This window comes from Caloenas nicobarica, chromosome 1 (assembly GCF_036013445.1).
Source record: "Caloenas nicobarica isolate bCalNic1 chromosome 1, bCalNic1.hap1, whole genome shotgun sequence".
In the NCBI taxonomy this organism is placed as follows: Eukaryota; Metazoa; Chordata; class Aves; order Columbiformes; family Columbidae; genus Caloenas; species Caloenas nicobarica.
Window position 1 is genome coordinate 158023192 of NC_088245.1, and position 15180 is coordinate 158038371.

Here is a 15180-nt window from a genome sequence, read left to right on the forward strand (position 1 = left end):
AGAATGGAAGGAGACACTTCTTGCTTCAGAAACTCATGACAAGCGGTGACAGGTCCCACTTGGGTGGGTTTAGGGGGGGCAGTGTTACAGGGCAGGAGGATCTCATACATCTCAGGCTTCACTTGTGGGCATATGTGTAGCCTGTCTTTGGGCAGCTTTGCTGCAGCAAGTGTATGATGTATATGATTTCTATGTTGACTGATATGAAATAAAATTTTGTTGTGTTTGCCTTATTTGTCAAGAAGTTTTGAGACTCTTTGAGGTGGAAATCCATTAATTTTTTTTCCTTAACACTAGACCTGAGACCTGTGAAAAATTCAATAGAGGGATGTGAAGCCAGATTAAATTATACTGTTTTGAAGGACAATTGGTTAGGAAATTAAAACCTTCAGTCAGTCTAGGGTAATAGAGTGTTTAACCCAGGTGACTGTTTTGTTGCACATCAATCATGTTTTATTCACTTGGTAAATATACTTTCTCTTTTAGTAGCTCTGAGTACACAGAAGTGAGCAGATTCTTGCCTTGTATCTTAATTCTATTATGTCTTACACCGTCCTTCCTTATTATTTCACAAATGTAAAGAAGATGCATAGCAGGCTGGATATTTTTCCACCCTATGTGTTTGCAGACCTGGAAATCATGCTGAAAAATGTATTTGATGTTCAAACTAATTCCAGTACCATTAAGGTGTTTTCATTTGGTGTGGAAGAAGATTTGGTTTCCCGAACTAGATTTTTCTTTCTCTGAAACACCAGCAAGATACTTCAATCTTATCTAGCTATCAAAATAAGACATCAGCTTTTTTCGAAGATGCTAAGTATGTCAGTTGCTAAGCGTTTTGGAAAATCTCTTTTAGGTACCTGAACAAAAGCTGGGCCATTAGAAAATTCATCTACAAAGCATGTGTTAATGGCCCTTCCTGAGGCTTGCATGTAGAGGAGAGAGCTCAGTGCTCATTTATTCATTCGCTCATTGAAGAGCTCTAGTAGGACCCAGTGAATGTGCACAAATCTAGTCTGTAATCACTAGTCTTACATAACAAGTTACGACGACTTACAAACGATGGGTCATACTTACTGTAGGAAGAAGGGACTTTAAAAAGCACGGGAGACAGGTGGATATTTCGTTTTCTGTGGCATGTGCAGTTTATTTTTCTTTCCTTTTGAAATCATTCTTGAGATTTTTCAGTAAAAGAACCAAGACTTTTTAAAAAAATAAATAGATTAGGAAATAAACAAGACATTTGTCATTCTATACAGTGTGCTGGACCCATAATAATTGCTGATGTAAGCTGGGCACCACTCAACAGCTGTCTGATATGCAGACTGGACAAAATGCCAGCCCTGAATTCAAGTTGTTACAGCCCAACATAATGTGTTCTTGTTGCTTTAGCACATAGTATTCTTTGCAGAAAAATTTAATAAGCAATGCACTGAGGGGATATAATCAACACTTCTACAGCTGATGCTAGTCAACTCAGCTCCTGTTCTAATGCTTGGAGGGGTACAAGTTGTAAAAACAGCCCAGTTGTTACATGTTAAAGTGAATTATTGTAGCATACAAAAAGTCCTTAGTATTCAAACGCAATTCTATAAACTTAGACATTTAAATATTGTGCCTGAGCACATAGATATATAATTTTTATAGCTTCTAAAAGCTATTTTAGGCAGTCAGAATAGTGTGCTGTTGAGACCTTTGAGACCTATAGAAATAGTGAGATTTCTAGGAAGGTGTTGAAGTGGCTTTTATTTACCTGCACTCTACTTGCTGTGTGGATGTTTTTTGTTTTGGTTTGGTTTGGTTTTTGTTTGTGGGGGTTTGGTGTTTTGTTTGTGGGGTTTTTTGTTGTTTGTTTTGTTTTGTGTTTAAAGACTAATCATACTCTCTTAAAATCTATTTTCAGCCCTTTTTAATGTCTACTTTTCTCCCCTGTTAATTATCTTCTGTTCTAATTTCTTTTAATGCCAGTATCCCCCAACATACACACAAGCACACTTGCTCTTATTCTGTTGTCCAATCGGCCTCCAGTTCTTTTCGATCTCTCTGTAAGCTTCTTTCTCTCCCTTCCAAGTGTGCTTCCTTACTCTGTTCATACTGGGGCTTGGCTTTTGTATTTGGAAATCACATTTGCTCCTCCAGGTTAAATATCTTGTCCTCAGCCCTCTTGACCTTCATGTAAAACCGACATGTAGCACTTTCTCTCTCATCACATGTTCCTGCTCTTTTCTTTTATAAAAAACTTTTACAGGATTTTCTCTTCTGTCTTTCCTGATGGCCGTTGTATGCCATTCACTGAAGTCTGGGGTTTTTTTAGTGTTATTATACTGGATTCACACTTCGACTGTTGCTTTATATTATAAAGTGTATCATGTGTGTTCTTAAACAAAAAAAAAGTATGCTTATATGGTCAGCAGCTCAAAATATTACATGTAATTGTCTTTATTTTGAGGCAGAATTAAAGCAAGTAGTCTTTTCAAAGAAACAATGGACAACCAACCACAACTGAATAGCTTTGCACAGAGACACTAGAGTTAGACCCGTTACTTAGACTGCAGTAGTACCTCAGAGGCCTAGCTGTAGTCCAGAAATCCACTGTGTGCTGTAAAAACTGAAAGCAAAGTTGATTCACATGCTCTAGCTTTCATACAACTGATGAATGACATCCTTACTTGAGGAAGCATCTCACTTAAATGTGTCAGTGCAGAAGGATTTTAGGAGAGCAGCTATAACAGAAGCCAGTTGTAATATGGTATTATTCTAGTATTTCTGGGGTAAGCCAAGTAGATTAATATAATTTCTTTTTTTTTTTTTCCTGACTTTTTGGTGTTCCTTGCAGTCTGCATAATCATATCCCATCAGGCCTCCATTTAACTACAGTGCTTATATCTTAGGGAATTCATGCAATCTTCTTTCCTTCCCCAAAGCACCTTGAACATAATTGTCTTCATGTGCAAGTGGCTTAAAATAATGAACACGGTATTGTCAAACTGTAATTATTTATGAAGCAAACTTGGGATAGCAAAAGGTGCTGATTTATAAATAAAGTAAACTCATTTAATTATATGAGTGCATGTTTACAGCTGGTATTTTCTTGACACGTGTGTCTACAGTACCGTGAGTGATTAACTGTTGTGACAAGAGAATAATTATTAATTATATTGCAATTTATGAGCTGTTATGTGTGTATCTAATAACTTTGGTTGTGCTATGAAGGCTGTTGGGCCAGACGAGGTTAGTTACCTTTCTAAACAACTGTGAAATGTCTGCAGTGCACTCTGTGCTCCAATATGTGCATTTACAGTGAGCTATTATATCTAGTACATGAGCCTAATTGAACCAGACAATAAACCCTCAGTCTAGAATAATTTCACCAATATTTTCACTATGAGGATAACAGTTTAAAATAAAAATAATCTACAGAATAAAAATTGTGTAGTCTCATGAAGGTAGTTTGCATGCCCGTTCAAAAGAAAAATGTCTGAAAAATGTCTGGTTTCTTTCATATAATAAATGTTACCATTTTTGCAGATTTTTACTTTTTCACTTTTTTGAGCAGTATCTGCTTAGGATTAAGTGCTGGAAAACCAAACACTCAGCTAGTAGCCCTTCCTCCCTTCCTCCCTCCCTCCCTCCCTCCTTCCCTCCCTCCTTCCTTCCTTCCTTCCTCTTCCAGCATCTAAGACAGTTGTGTGGCGATTACAATACTTCTGTTTATACTCGTCTCTCAGAGACAGATGACCCTCACCCAGCAAAATTTTCTGTCCTATTTTTCATATTTCATTTTAATTTTATTTTCATATATCCCTTCTTCTCTTAGCTCACAAATTAACTTTCCATACAACAAGCAATATAGCTTCACTTAAAAGGAGGAAATAGAAAATATAATAATGGAAGGTGTAATCAATCCAGTTGCATGCTACCTTAATTCAGTGACGCTCTTAACACATGTGCTTCTGAGTCCAAGCCTTTTGCTTCCAAAGGAGACATGAGGTATATTTCCTTTTATAAATGTAGCTCAGAAGAAAAAAAATCACGTTCAAACTTTTGTGGACTTTGTTGGCCCACATGTCACAGGTTGCCTTTATTTCTTGGAGAAGTGGGGAAATTATGTTGTACCAGCTCTGAGCACTGCATGTTGTCAGAAAAATCCAGTATCATTGACATCCTGACAGAGCACAGTCACTTAGTTATAGCTGTCTAATTTCCTAAGTGTGCTTCTCAACCCTCTAGGGTTCATTAGTTGTTGTGTCATCTTTTGTTGGTGATGGTTTTGTTTGGGTTTTTTGTTTGGTTGGTTTTGTTCTTTCCCCACCCCCCCCCCCCCTTTTTAAAATGTTTTCTGCTCTTTTGCCCAAAGACTTTCAAGGAAAGCAGGAGTTCCAGTATTTTAATCTTATTTTCAGACGTGTGTCTTCTGCTTGAGCTCATGCTAAAATACAGGCTGCAGATACAGTTGGGCATAGTTTCTCTTCAGAATTTTAGGAGACATTTCCATATCTTTTTTTTTCTTACTAAATCATCTAATGATCCCTCAGTAGCCTTCTTTTTTTTTAAGCCCTTGTATGTTCCTTGGCTTTTTTCTTTTTATTTTCCTGCAAAGTATTCTGGCAACTGGTGTGTTCTATACAATAGGTAAAGCTGTCCTTCATCTCCACTGCCCAATAGGTGGTGTTTTTGTAGATGTTCTTATTATTTAGCTTTTCTCTTTTTAGTAGTCATTCACTCCATACTCTTTATTCTCTATATATTCATCACTTGCTATACAGAGAGTATCCCAGCAAGAAAAGGCCGTTCCTTTTGCAGAAAATAGCTTATTTTCTTTTTGTTTCTGCACTGCCTACTTCTGATCTGGTATTGTGGCTCTTATACTCAGAGTAGTGAGACCTGTTGTTCAAATAATGACATTTATATGGATACAAAACTTTGCCAAAAAACAATTGTTTTGCAGGTATGTAGAAGAACTCCCAAGTGGGACAGCTTTCTTCTGAGAAAAAAAAAATCCTTCCAGCAAGTTTGAGATGAATTTGCAAGAACCTTTAGGATATGATATTTACCACTAAACAAATGGCCAATCCAGGTTTTGACTGAGTACAGTGTTTCAATGAGTATTTCCAACATCCTGTATCTATTGTATCAACCAACCACCACTCCCCACAAAACTTCTACAACTTCAGTAGATCTAGTTGTGATCAAACATTTTTTTCTGTGGGAGGAAGAATGATAAAAAATTCTGCATTTCATTTCAGTAGAAATATATTTAACTAAAATCAATGCTTTGGTGATTTTTGCCAAAGACCAAATTTTGCACTATAGTAATTGCTTATATAATTTTTTTGGCACACTTTTCATTCTAAAGGATCTTTCAGGCACCACAAGTGAATGACATCTCTTACCATGCTCTCTGTGGATTTCGTGGCCATTGACGTGTTTCTGGTGAGAAAATCATATGTATTATTTGGAGTGGAGATGATTGAGTTCAGCATTTATGGACCTAAGAGCATTATACTCATGTTACCAGCACTGTGCAGTGAGATTTGGACCTCCTTTGGTATTCTGTACTGTGTATGCTATGCGGGTTTTGCTCCAATTAATCTGGGCAGGCACTGTGTATCTGACAGCAAACTGCATTTAACGATGATGTAATCTGACTTCTAGGTCTATTAGGATATCCCCACTGAATCAAATGTGTATGACAGAGGGGAGCCTGAACTTGTATGGGAAATCCAAACCTGCTTTCATCTGCCTTCAGTGACCAAAGTGTGTAAGCAAAGTTTGACTGGATCTCAAGGTGGCTGTAGGGTCAAAACATGCCATACAGCCAAAAAGTCAGAAATGCAGCCCTGTGCCGCAGTTCCCAGTCATACTCCTTGTTGGAATTTCTACCCAAGAGCCTTTCTTCTCTGAGAAATGTTTCTGTAGGTACAACAGCAGAGGTGTTGTATCCTCTGGATCTGTACCAAGATGTTGACTTGAGCCTGCCTGAAGGCTCCAGTTCAGGTAACCCAGCCATAAATGGCATATTTAGGGAGCCAGACATTACTTGGCATTGTGGTGGCTGTTATCACTTGTCTGTGTGGAGTAGCTATGGGATCCAGTTTGCCTTTTCCTCTCTAACCCAGTGGGTCATCTGGTGGTGCTGCGTTCCCCTGTTCCCTTGTGACTTGTGTTTTTTCAGTTTTCTTGGCTGTCTTAACGTGTCATTGTCAGCAAATGTATTCTCTTTGCTACGTGGGAATAGAAGTTTATGAAGTATTTTGTACTACAACTTGGCAGATAGGTAATTTATTTGGCTTTCAATCTATTTCAATAGCTTTGTTCTCTGGGATTGACGAAATACTTCTATTTTCTCACAGCTTCTCCATCTTTGAGTTTATTTCTTTTAGATACTGGGTTATTTGGTCTTCAATCTGCCTTCAAAGTTTACTTCTGCTTGGTTTACTCTTGGAAAAAATGAACTATGGAAGATGAATATTTATTTTCAGTCTTTTCTTGGATTTCGCTTCTTCCATCGTACTGCTGTTCCCTCTTGCACTGTCTGCTCCCTGTGACTTAAATATATTGTTCTAAAGGAGACTTCAAAAAGAGTTGATAAATTTTAACCTTCATATTTTCAAACTTTTGCATCTGGTGGAAATAATTTTTTATAAAGATTTTTTAAAAAATCACTCTCTAAATTTTGCATTTCTCAATACTGTAATAATTATTCCAAAATGTACAACTCAATTACATTCCAATTCCTATACCTTAGTGAATTAACTGTAGCTCCTGTGTGAACTGATAGAGAGGGGTGCTTTATTTTTTTCTAAAGGACAGCTCTTTTATAATCCAGAACTAACAGTTACAAGAAACACTTGCTAACGGTGTCAGAAAACTGCATTTTTAAAGCTTGTCCTGTTATGACATTTGACCAGTTAATGCATGAGTATCTAACTCCCCGTCCTCCCCTTTTGGCTTAGTTGCCTGCTTACACTTTGAGATTTAAACGTGTGTAGAAACAGTGACATAACCTCCTGCATCAAGGTATGTATTTCAACAGATATTCTTTCAATCTTCTTGAACTTATCCACAACCAGCTCTGATGCACCTACCTCACTCTGTTTAGTGGTAATTCCATCACATTTGTCTTATAACTGCAACATCAATTTATCCTCATATTTTTTGAGCAATGAAGCTGTTTTACATCTGTTAAGCTCTCTTATTTTAGGAGAGTTTTGTTATCAAGTGATCTCTGAAGTTATTGGATGTTAATTTCCCTTTCCAGTATGATCATCAAAAAACACTTCTTAGTGCTCAAGATGTTTCTGGACCTGGTGTAATCAAGATACAACTTGCCAGACAATAAGGAAAGGATATTTCAAAACCTGGATATTCCAAAATTTTCTGTGTGAGTCTCTTCGAGCCCTCTAATTTGCTTCTACACAAACATCCATTGGAGTCAGACTTATTTTTCTGAACCAACTACTTCCAGATGAACTTGTTTGTGTAGTATGTGATTCTTTCCTTCAGCATTATATATGGATTGCTATACATCTTGGTCTTCTTAAGAGCCATCATATGTACTTGCATCTTTCCTAACCTACACCACACTCATGTGAAGAAGAGGTCTGGTTTATTCTATGAGAAAGGAAGTTTTCAGTGATACTTGAAATAAGCATTGCTTAGAGCTGTGAAGATACTCCACTGGGTACAGAAAAACCTTAGATGTCTCCCTGTTCATGGGCAATGTGTCAGAAGCATTTTAATCTTCTAGACCAAAGAATTGAGACAGCAAGATCTGCTGTACATAAAGCTGAGATTTGATCCTTGTTACAGTTCCTGCCACTATTGTTATCAACAAGATTGATTACTTACTCTGGATGATTTTGATTGAAGAGTTCCTCAGTCTGGACATTAAGAATGGACAAATCTCCTGATTTCATTTCTTACCAATTCTGCTTGTTGTATGGAATCTTGTTTTGTAGGATGGGAGGAGACAGGACATACAGCAGTGTAAAATTACATACTAGTAATTGTGTTTGTCATAGTCTTGTTTTCTCCCATCCTACCTTCCTCCCTCTTTCCCCTTTTTACATTATACTGACTTTCTCTATAATTGTGTATTTCCTAATTCTACAAATTTTATTACTATTTTTTAATGACTACAAGGGGTAGAAAGGGTGGAAGTTTACTGTATGTAATACCCCTGTGATTGACAGTCTTTTTGCCTCCTGCTCCCTAGTAGGTAGATAACGCTTGCTGTATGGGATCTTTTTTTGTAGGGTGGAAGAAGAGGGCGGACTACAACAAACACAAATAGTGGTATGTAATTTTCTGTTTCTCCTTTGTCTCTCTCTGCTTACCAGTCTTAACACAGAATGTGCTCAATCATATGATGATGCCTTGCGCTGCTATTGGCTGCTTTTTATAAAAACACATCTTCCCGGGTTTTGTTAGTTAATTGCCTGGAACATTTTAAGAAAAAATAGAAATTAAATATTATGTAGGATGCATAGGTAGTGGGTCACATTCTGCTCACTCTTGGTCACAATGTGACTGAACTTAAACTGAGCAGGTTCTATATCCCATTGCAACATCTGAAGTCCTCTAGTCATCCACTATCTTTGAAAATATTTAACAGGCTACTGTATGTAGGTATTTGGAGAAAACAGCCACGACGGGGAAAGGGTAATCATCTTTCTATTTAAAATAAAATCGATTACATGCATACAGCATGCTATCTTTTTGAAAAGCCAGTACTGTAGAGCTGATAGAGAACTGCTTGATTTTCTGGGTCAAGTTTCATCAAAATACTGTAAACTTAAACTCTAGCTGCAGAATTTTAATTAGTTTGAATGGAACAGGGAGACAGCACCCAGCCTTGTGTAACACATTGTCTGGAGATTGGAGGGATTTTTCTCATAAAATGAAGGGGAAGACCACTGCTAGACAGAGGAGCTGTATGATTTCTAAGGGTAGGACAGCACTTTAAAAAGTACCATGTTGGGTAGTGTTTGAACATTTCATTCAAAAGCACAGAAGTTTTTCAAAAGTTGTCAGTTGGTTTTTTTGTTTGTCTTCAGTTTTTATTTTTTTCTGTCATAAAACTCACACTTTTGCCTTCTGGTTAAAATGGTACAAATTGGCAGTGTTTATTAGGCAGACGTAAAGCATCATAGCTGCAGCACAAAGATAGTGGAAAAAATGCTTTATTGAATTCGGTTATCAAGAGGAATGGAGAAAAGCAAATGATGTGTCAAAAACTTGTTTCAAGAAAGATATTATCTTCATTAGACCAATTTTTCTTAGTGTTGTTCTGGGTTCTTGGTTCACTATTGACTGAGAAGGAACATGTCTGCCCAGTGAATCATTCCTAGTTTCTATGGCACCCCTAAGATCTGCACAGTACAGCTACAGCAAAATCAAGTCATATTTTCAAGTTCTGAATAGCTATGATAATTACGAAACAAAAGCTGCATTTGTATTTGCCATGATGATTAGAAAGCTTTTCCATTTCAGCTGAAAACAAGAACAAAACCCAGTAAATCACCATCAGAGTAGTGAATCTGTACTTCTCTTGGTAAGAGCACGTTAGGGAGCAGAGCCTGTACATTAAGTGATCTGCACAGATTGTGTGTCAAGAAAGTAAATGGAAAAGGTAGAATAAACTTTATCTGTTTGATACTCAGTAAAACAGAATTATTATTTTTTTCCTTCTGTGAAGCAAAGAACCTGTTTTAATGGATTACTTTAATCCTCAGCATGCTGTTGATGTTTATGGACTGACACGATGCCTGTGGTCAGGATAATGCTTTTCTTTCTACTGTGAAACTAAAAACAAATGGGTTCTAAATGATCGCTCTGTGCTTGATCCATTTAAAAGGAAGTTCAGCCTTTTGGTGGAGAGATTCTTCCCACACTAGAGCAAAACCTAGATTCATATTGTCAACATGGAGCAAAACTACTCTATCATGGTGGAAAATGAGTCCCCAAAGTGTATTTTATTCAGACAATAATGGCATGTTGTGGAAAAATACGAAGTAAGATGACAGAGAACTAATTAAGATGTAGAGGTTTTGTACTGTTGGCATTTGGAAAAAAAAAAAAGTTAATTGCTTTTATGCTGAAATTCATAACATTACCATTAATTTTTATGATAACTGCATAGACATGACACATTGAATAGACCTGCCTGTTTGATAGAAAGTGCATGGACTACTAAGATGTCAAGAAAAATGGCACTTTTAAAGTTTCCAAAGGGTGTGTCATTACTGTAGATTAAGTTTTACTTGAGCTGGGTGTGGAGGGGGTTTCTTTCCTTTTTTTGTTTTATCTTTTTTTTTTTTTTTTAATGGAATTATGGTTTTCCTGCATAGCCATCACAAAACCTGTGAATATAATAGCCACCTTCTCCCCACACAGCCTAGAAAGTTGTCCATTTAAATTTTGAGAGGTGTTCTTGGCCTATAACAGAGTGGCCAGCACCTCTGGTTTATGCTGGTACTTATTATCTTAATCTCAGTATTGTGGATGGAAGATACCTTAACGGGAATGGGTGTGGAATAGCGACTCTTTTACCAGTTGTGGTGGAGAGGAATAGTGAAACCTGGGGACTCCAGAGAGCCCTCGGTATCTCTGAGGCACCCGGAAAACCTGGTTAGCAGCAAAGACCCCAGTATCTGTGTTGGCTGAACTGTGAATGAAAAATACGTGTTGCAAAAGGTCGGTCTTGTATTTGCTGTTTCCTGCAAACAAGGTTTCCAATAACCCTCCTGATGTGATGAAGTAGATACAGTAATTTCCTAAGAATACAACAAACCTTTTTAAACAAAGCTTTCCTTTGGACTAAGTAGATACTTAGTAACAGGTGTGTGGGTGTATTTTCTGCCATTTACTAGATTTTTGTAATTTTTCTGTTACAAGTAATGAAAGGCAACACTTAAAAATACTGAAGAGTAGATTTTGAGAATGGATACTTAAAGTACGATGTTTAATATTAAAAAAAAAATCTGATTCTTCAGTCATATTGAATTTTTATAATGCAAATTAGAAAGATGGCATGTTTTGAATTGCTTCACTGCCTGAAAACTGCTATTCAGGTGTAACGAATCAAATTAATAGTTCATTTTGCAGCTGGAGTATACTTTTGGCTGCCTTTTCATTGACCCACAGCTTATAGTTTTCTTGTTTTACGTCAAATATGTTATGCTTATTTTACTGTGAATATAATGATTGTTGCCTTTAAAATAGTGTCCTCTGGTTTTGATCTTTTCACCTTTAGTTATTATACCAAGTTTATAAATATGCCCATCCAATTTTTTCTGTCTGTTTTGTGCTATTTATAATTCTCATTAGTAGTAGCAAGAGATTTCTCTCATTAAACACTGAGGTGGGATTCTGGAGGTACTGTAAAGAGGAAATTGTTGGTCATGGACATGATATTCAAACAAAATAGATGTCAGCCAAAGAGAAGTAGAAGCCTTCTTATGCACCTACTTCCTGTGGAAGTGGAATTACTGAAGTATTCTCTTATCTGAGAGTGAGGCGAGGCTAACCTGTAGTGTGTATGCAATGAATCCCAAATCATTCTATGATACCTTCATTTTATTAAATTAATTCCAGTCTAATTCTGCTCAAAATAGAAAAACAAAACAAAAAAAAATCATGTCTTCATACCATTGCTTCCTTCATGTTACAGCACTGCTGACTTTTGTGAAGCTACATCTGACCTCCAGAGCATCACTGGAGATGAGTGATGATTCAGTCCATCTCCCTTTAGCCTCTCTAAGATATGGGCTCTGACCTTGGGCTGCTTATTCAGGCTTAGTAGAGAGACTGGCCTCATCAGAAGCTAATATTTCCCAGTTATCTGAGTAGAGTTAGATACCTGTCTTAACTCCATGCTCATGGCTGGGGTGGGGTAAATCGTTACTATCACATCTCAGTTCAATAAATCTGTAGCTCTGAGAGCTCCGCTGTTTTTGTTCATGTGACTTTTTGATAATTTCTTCTGCATTGTAAACATGTATTACATTTTCTCTGTAAAGGAGACTGGAAGAAATAATGTTTCTCTTTTAAACAGATGACTTTTTTTTCCTGTGAAAATAACTATGCAGTTCATAACAGTTTATAACACAAAGAGGAATTAATGATCTCAAGAAAAGTTAGATTTCTTTACCTTATAAAGAAGAAAAGGGAAACATTGAACTCTATCCTTTTGCCTAAGGAACTCTATGCTATCGTTTTATTTTCTGGTCAGGAAATTGGTAATGGTCCTCCTCAGACACTATCCAACCTTTCCAAAGTCATTGCCTACACATGCTAACCTCCTTAAAAAAATAAAACTAGACAGTTAATAGAGAATTTTCTCTTTGGTCCTTTCATAAAAGAATTTATCTCATATTTAGTAAATTTGTGATGTATTTCTTCAATTAACATAAGAAAAAATAAAGAATAGTCCCTTCTGAAGGAGGGAAAGTTTTCAGTAATATTAAAACAAACAAACAAAAAAAACCAAAAAACCACCAAAAAACCAGATTTTGTAAAATTGCTGTTTGAGAGGTGTATTGAGACCCCAAGCCTGAGAGGTGTTGAATCGTCGAAGATAACTACACACTTAGTCATTTCTCTGTTCTTTAATGTAAGCTAAGGAGTTCTCACTGAGAAATATGACTTATTTGAGATTGTGTAGAATAGGATTAATTATTTGGCGTGGAGTGGTGTTTGTTTGATTGATTGTGGTTTTTTGTTTGGTTGGTTTGTTGTTGGGGTTTTTTTGTGTGTCTAGAGCAGGGGTTGGTGGGTTCTGGGTTTTTTTGTTTGTTTTGTTTTGTTGTTGTGTTGGGGTTTTTTTTTCGCAGATTCTTTCTCAAGTGTTACATATGGTCCATTTAAAACATATCTGTTCTACAAAGCACTCAAACCCTACAGAATCATCCTAGAAACTGAAAGTCATTGCAGTCTTTCAACTCACCCATTGTGACCATCAATACATTTCTTCCCTCAATATGTTTATTGTCAAGCTGCATGCTGCTCTCTCCATTGTTTCCAAATGCCAGCCTAAGCTGCTACTGTCAGTTGCTTTTTTTTTCCTCAAAACATTTACTTTTGGGAAAAATAATTCTGAGATATAGATTTTTCTGTATATTAACACACATAAAACCCCTATTTTTACATATAAATGAGTTTGTCTTACATGTTCACTGCACAGAGCATAACAGCACTCTCTGGTCTTATGCTCTGCACCTGTGAAGGGAGAAATCAAAAGTGGCACATGCCTGGATGAGTGATCTGGAAAGAAGTGGCCCCATGTTCATGCTTGGTCTGCACTCTTCACGTACACCAAAGACATAAATAAATATAAAATGTATTTTGAATTCTATCATCAGTTTGGTGTTTACTTGTATTCTCCCCAGACCCAGAAGGATTATTTGACTGTTTTATGCAACTTTGAAGAACATAAATCATTTATCAATCAACTGACTTTTAATAACCAGATAACAGAACCATGGCCAAAGGAGTTTAATTTAATCAAAAGTTTAGTAGCACTTATATTATTTTTAAACTGAAAAATAATCATTTTTTTATACTTGTGACACAATTATACTGTTTTCTGCTTTAGAGCAGAGTTCAGAAGAGTTGCTGAAATGTCAAAATGTAGATGGGAGGAGGCCCATGATTGAGAAGGCTCTTGCTTCTATATCTGTCCAACCTGGCTTATTGTCAGTGCATATTTGGTATTTTGCTGTTCTTTTGAGTTCTCACTGTACGTGTTTGACCCAATAACTGTGATTATGTTATTTCCATCTGACCCACAGAGTATGCAATGTTAAACATGTTTATTAAGTGTATTACAGTCAAATGATTTACCATGGAAACCAAAGGTTTCCCAGTCTTCATGTGATATTCTTGGAATCTGCCTTATTAATAATGGAGTTAGTTTTGCCATCTGCTTAATACCACCTGTGAAGCATAGGAGGTGAGAATGGAGTAAGCAGTTTTTAATACATCAGTTCTTTGAAAAGTTTGAAAAATAAACCTTACCTATCAAAGGCAAGACAACAGCAGAATAGTTTTGTAACTCAATCCTTTTTTACAGGGTTGCTTGTCCCCTTCATTAAGATATCAAAATCACATGACTGGACTTACAGAGGTTCTGACTGGGACTCTGCAAGTCGATAGGAGCCAGAGCAGTGAGCTCTCCAAAAATAAGTGGCCTGATTTTTATACTTTGGAGGAATTTTCACTCAAGCAAGAAAATTGTCACTGCCAGATGGTGATGGAAGCATTACTACAGCAAGGGGACGTTAACAAAGAGGCACTCAGCAAGGCAAATTGTTACCATAGTTACAGGATGCATTTTCAAATAAATAAATAAATAAAATTAAACTGTATTATTTAGATAGCTCAATGGGAAAAAATAATTTTGGATGGCTTTTCCTTTTTGCAATGGATTTTTTTTTCTACACTCTGCTTAATACTTTGTTACAAAACTCTCTTGCTGACTTGGTGCATTTCTTTCTACCTAAACACCCTTATCAGCTGTATTTATTTTTGTCCTAGAACAAATCCTGATACTTACTCCCTTTCCTTTCTACATTCTTCCAGCGTATCTGTACAACTGGATGGAGCATTAATGGTCTGTAGGAACTGTAAACATTTTTTAGGCTTTTATAGCAGGATATGACAAGTTGGTGTTTCATGTTGGTGTCATAACACCTCTTGAGTGTCCTTAGCTGGGGACTGGCCTCCGACTGTGTTAGTTACCATACAGAGGAGTTTCATGGAAATGCGGCAAAACTAAAGAGTCTTGAATTTTGTCTTAGTCATCATAAAGTGGAACAAATGAAATCTTAGAGGAGGGAAGAGTTTGCGATATACAGGAATGTTAAAGCAAGCATACTTTAATACAGGAAGCAGTACTGATGTGTTTGTTAGCCACATAGCCAAATATAATGTCTTTACTGTTGGGGGTGTGCTGTGGAGGTTGCGTTTTTTTCTTAACGTCTTGTAGAAGTTCTTTAAACCTGTCCTGGTTTCGAAACATTTACATTTACAATTCAACATATTTTCATGGAGCAGGGAAAGGGAGGGCAAAGCAAAGCAAGGGGCGAATGCTGCTACTGCTTGGATATTTCTCTCTTCTTCTTTTGCTAGAAGCAATCATCAGATACTACTTATTTAAACAAAAATTGTGACTGACTA

General features: G+C 36.8%; 1 protein-coding gene across 3 annotated transcripts in view; it reads left to right on the forward strand.

The window, feature by feature from the left end:
- Positions 1-15180, forward strand: part of FGF14 (fibroblast growth factor 14) — a 412364-nt gene that overhangs the window by 230427 nt on the left and 166757 nt on the right. The window contains exon 2 of one of the 3 annotated variants that reach the window (XM_065644063.1): positions 8259-8298. The exons of the other annotated variants lie outside the window; for them this stretch is intronic. Within the exon in view, the coding sequence (XP_065500135.1) occupies positions 8259-8298 (40 nt within the window). The remainder of the gene's footprint in view (positions 1-8258; positions 8299-15180) is intronic. 3 annotated transcript variants of the gene reach the window in all.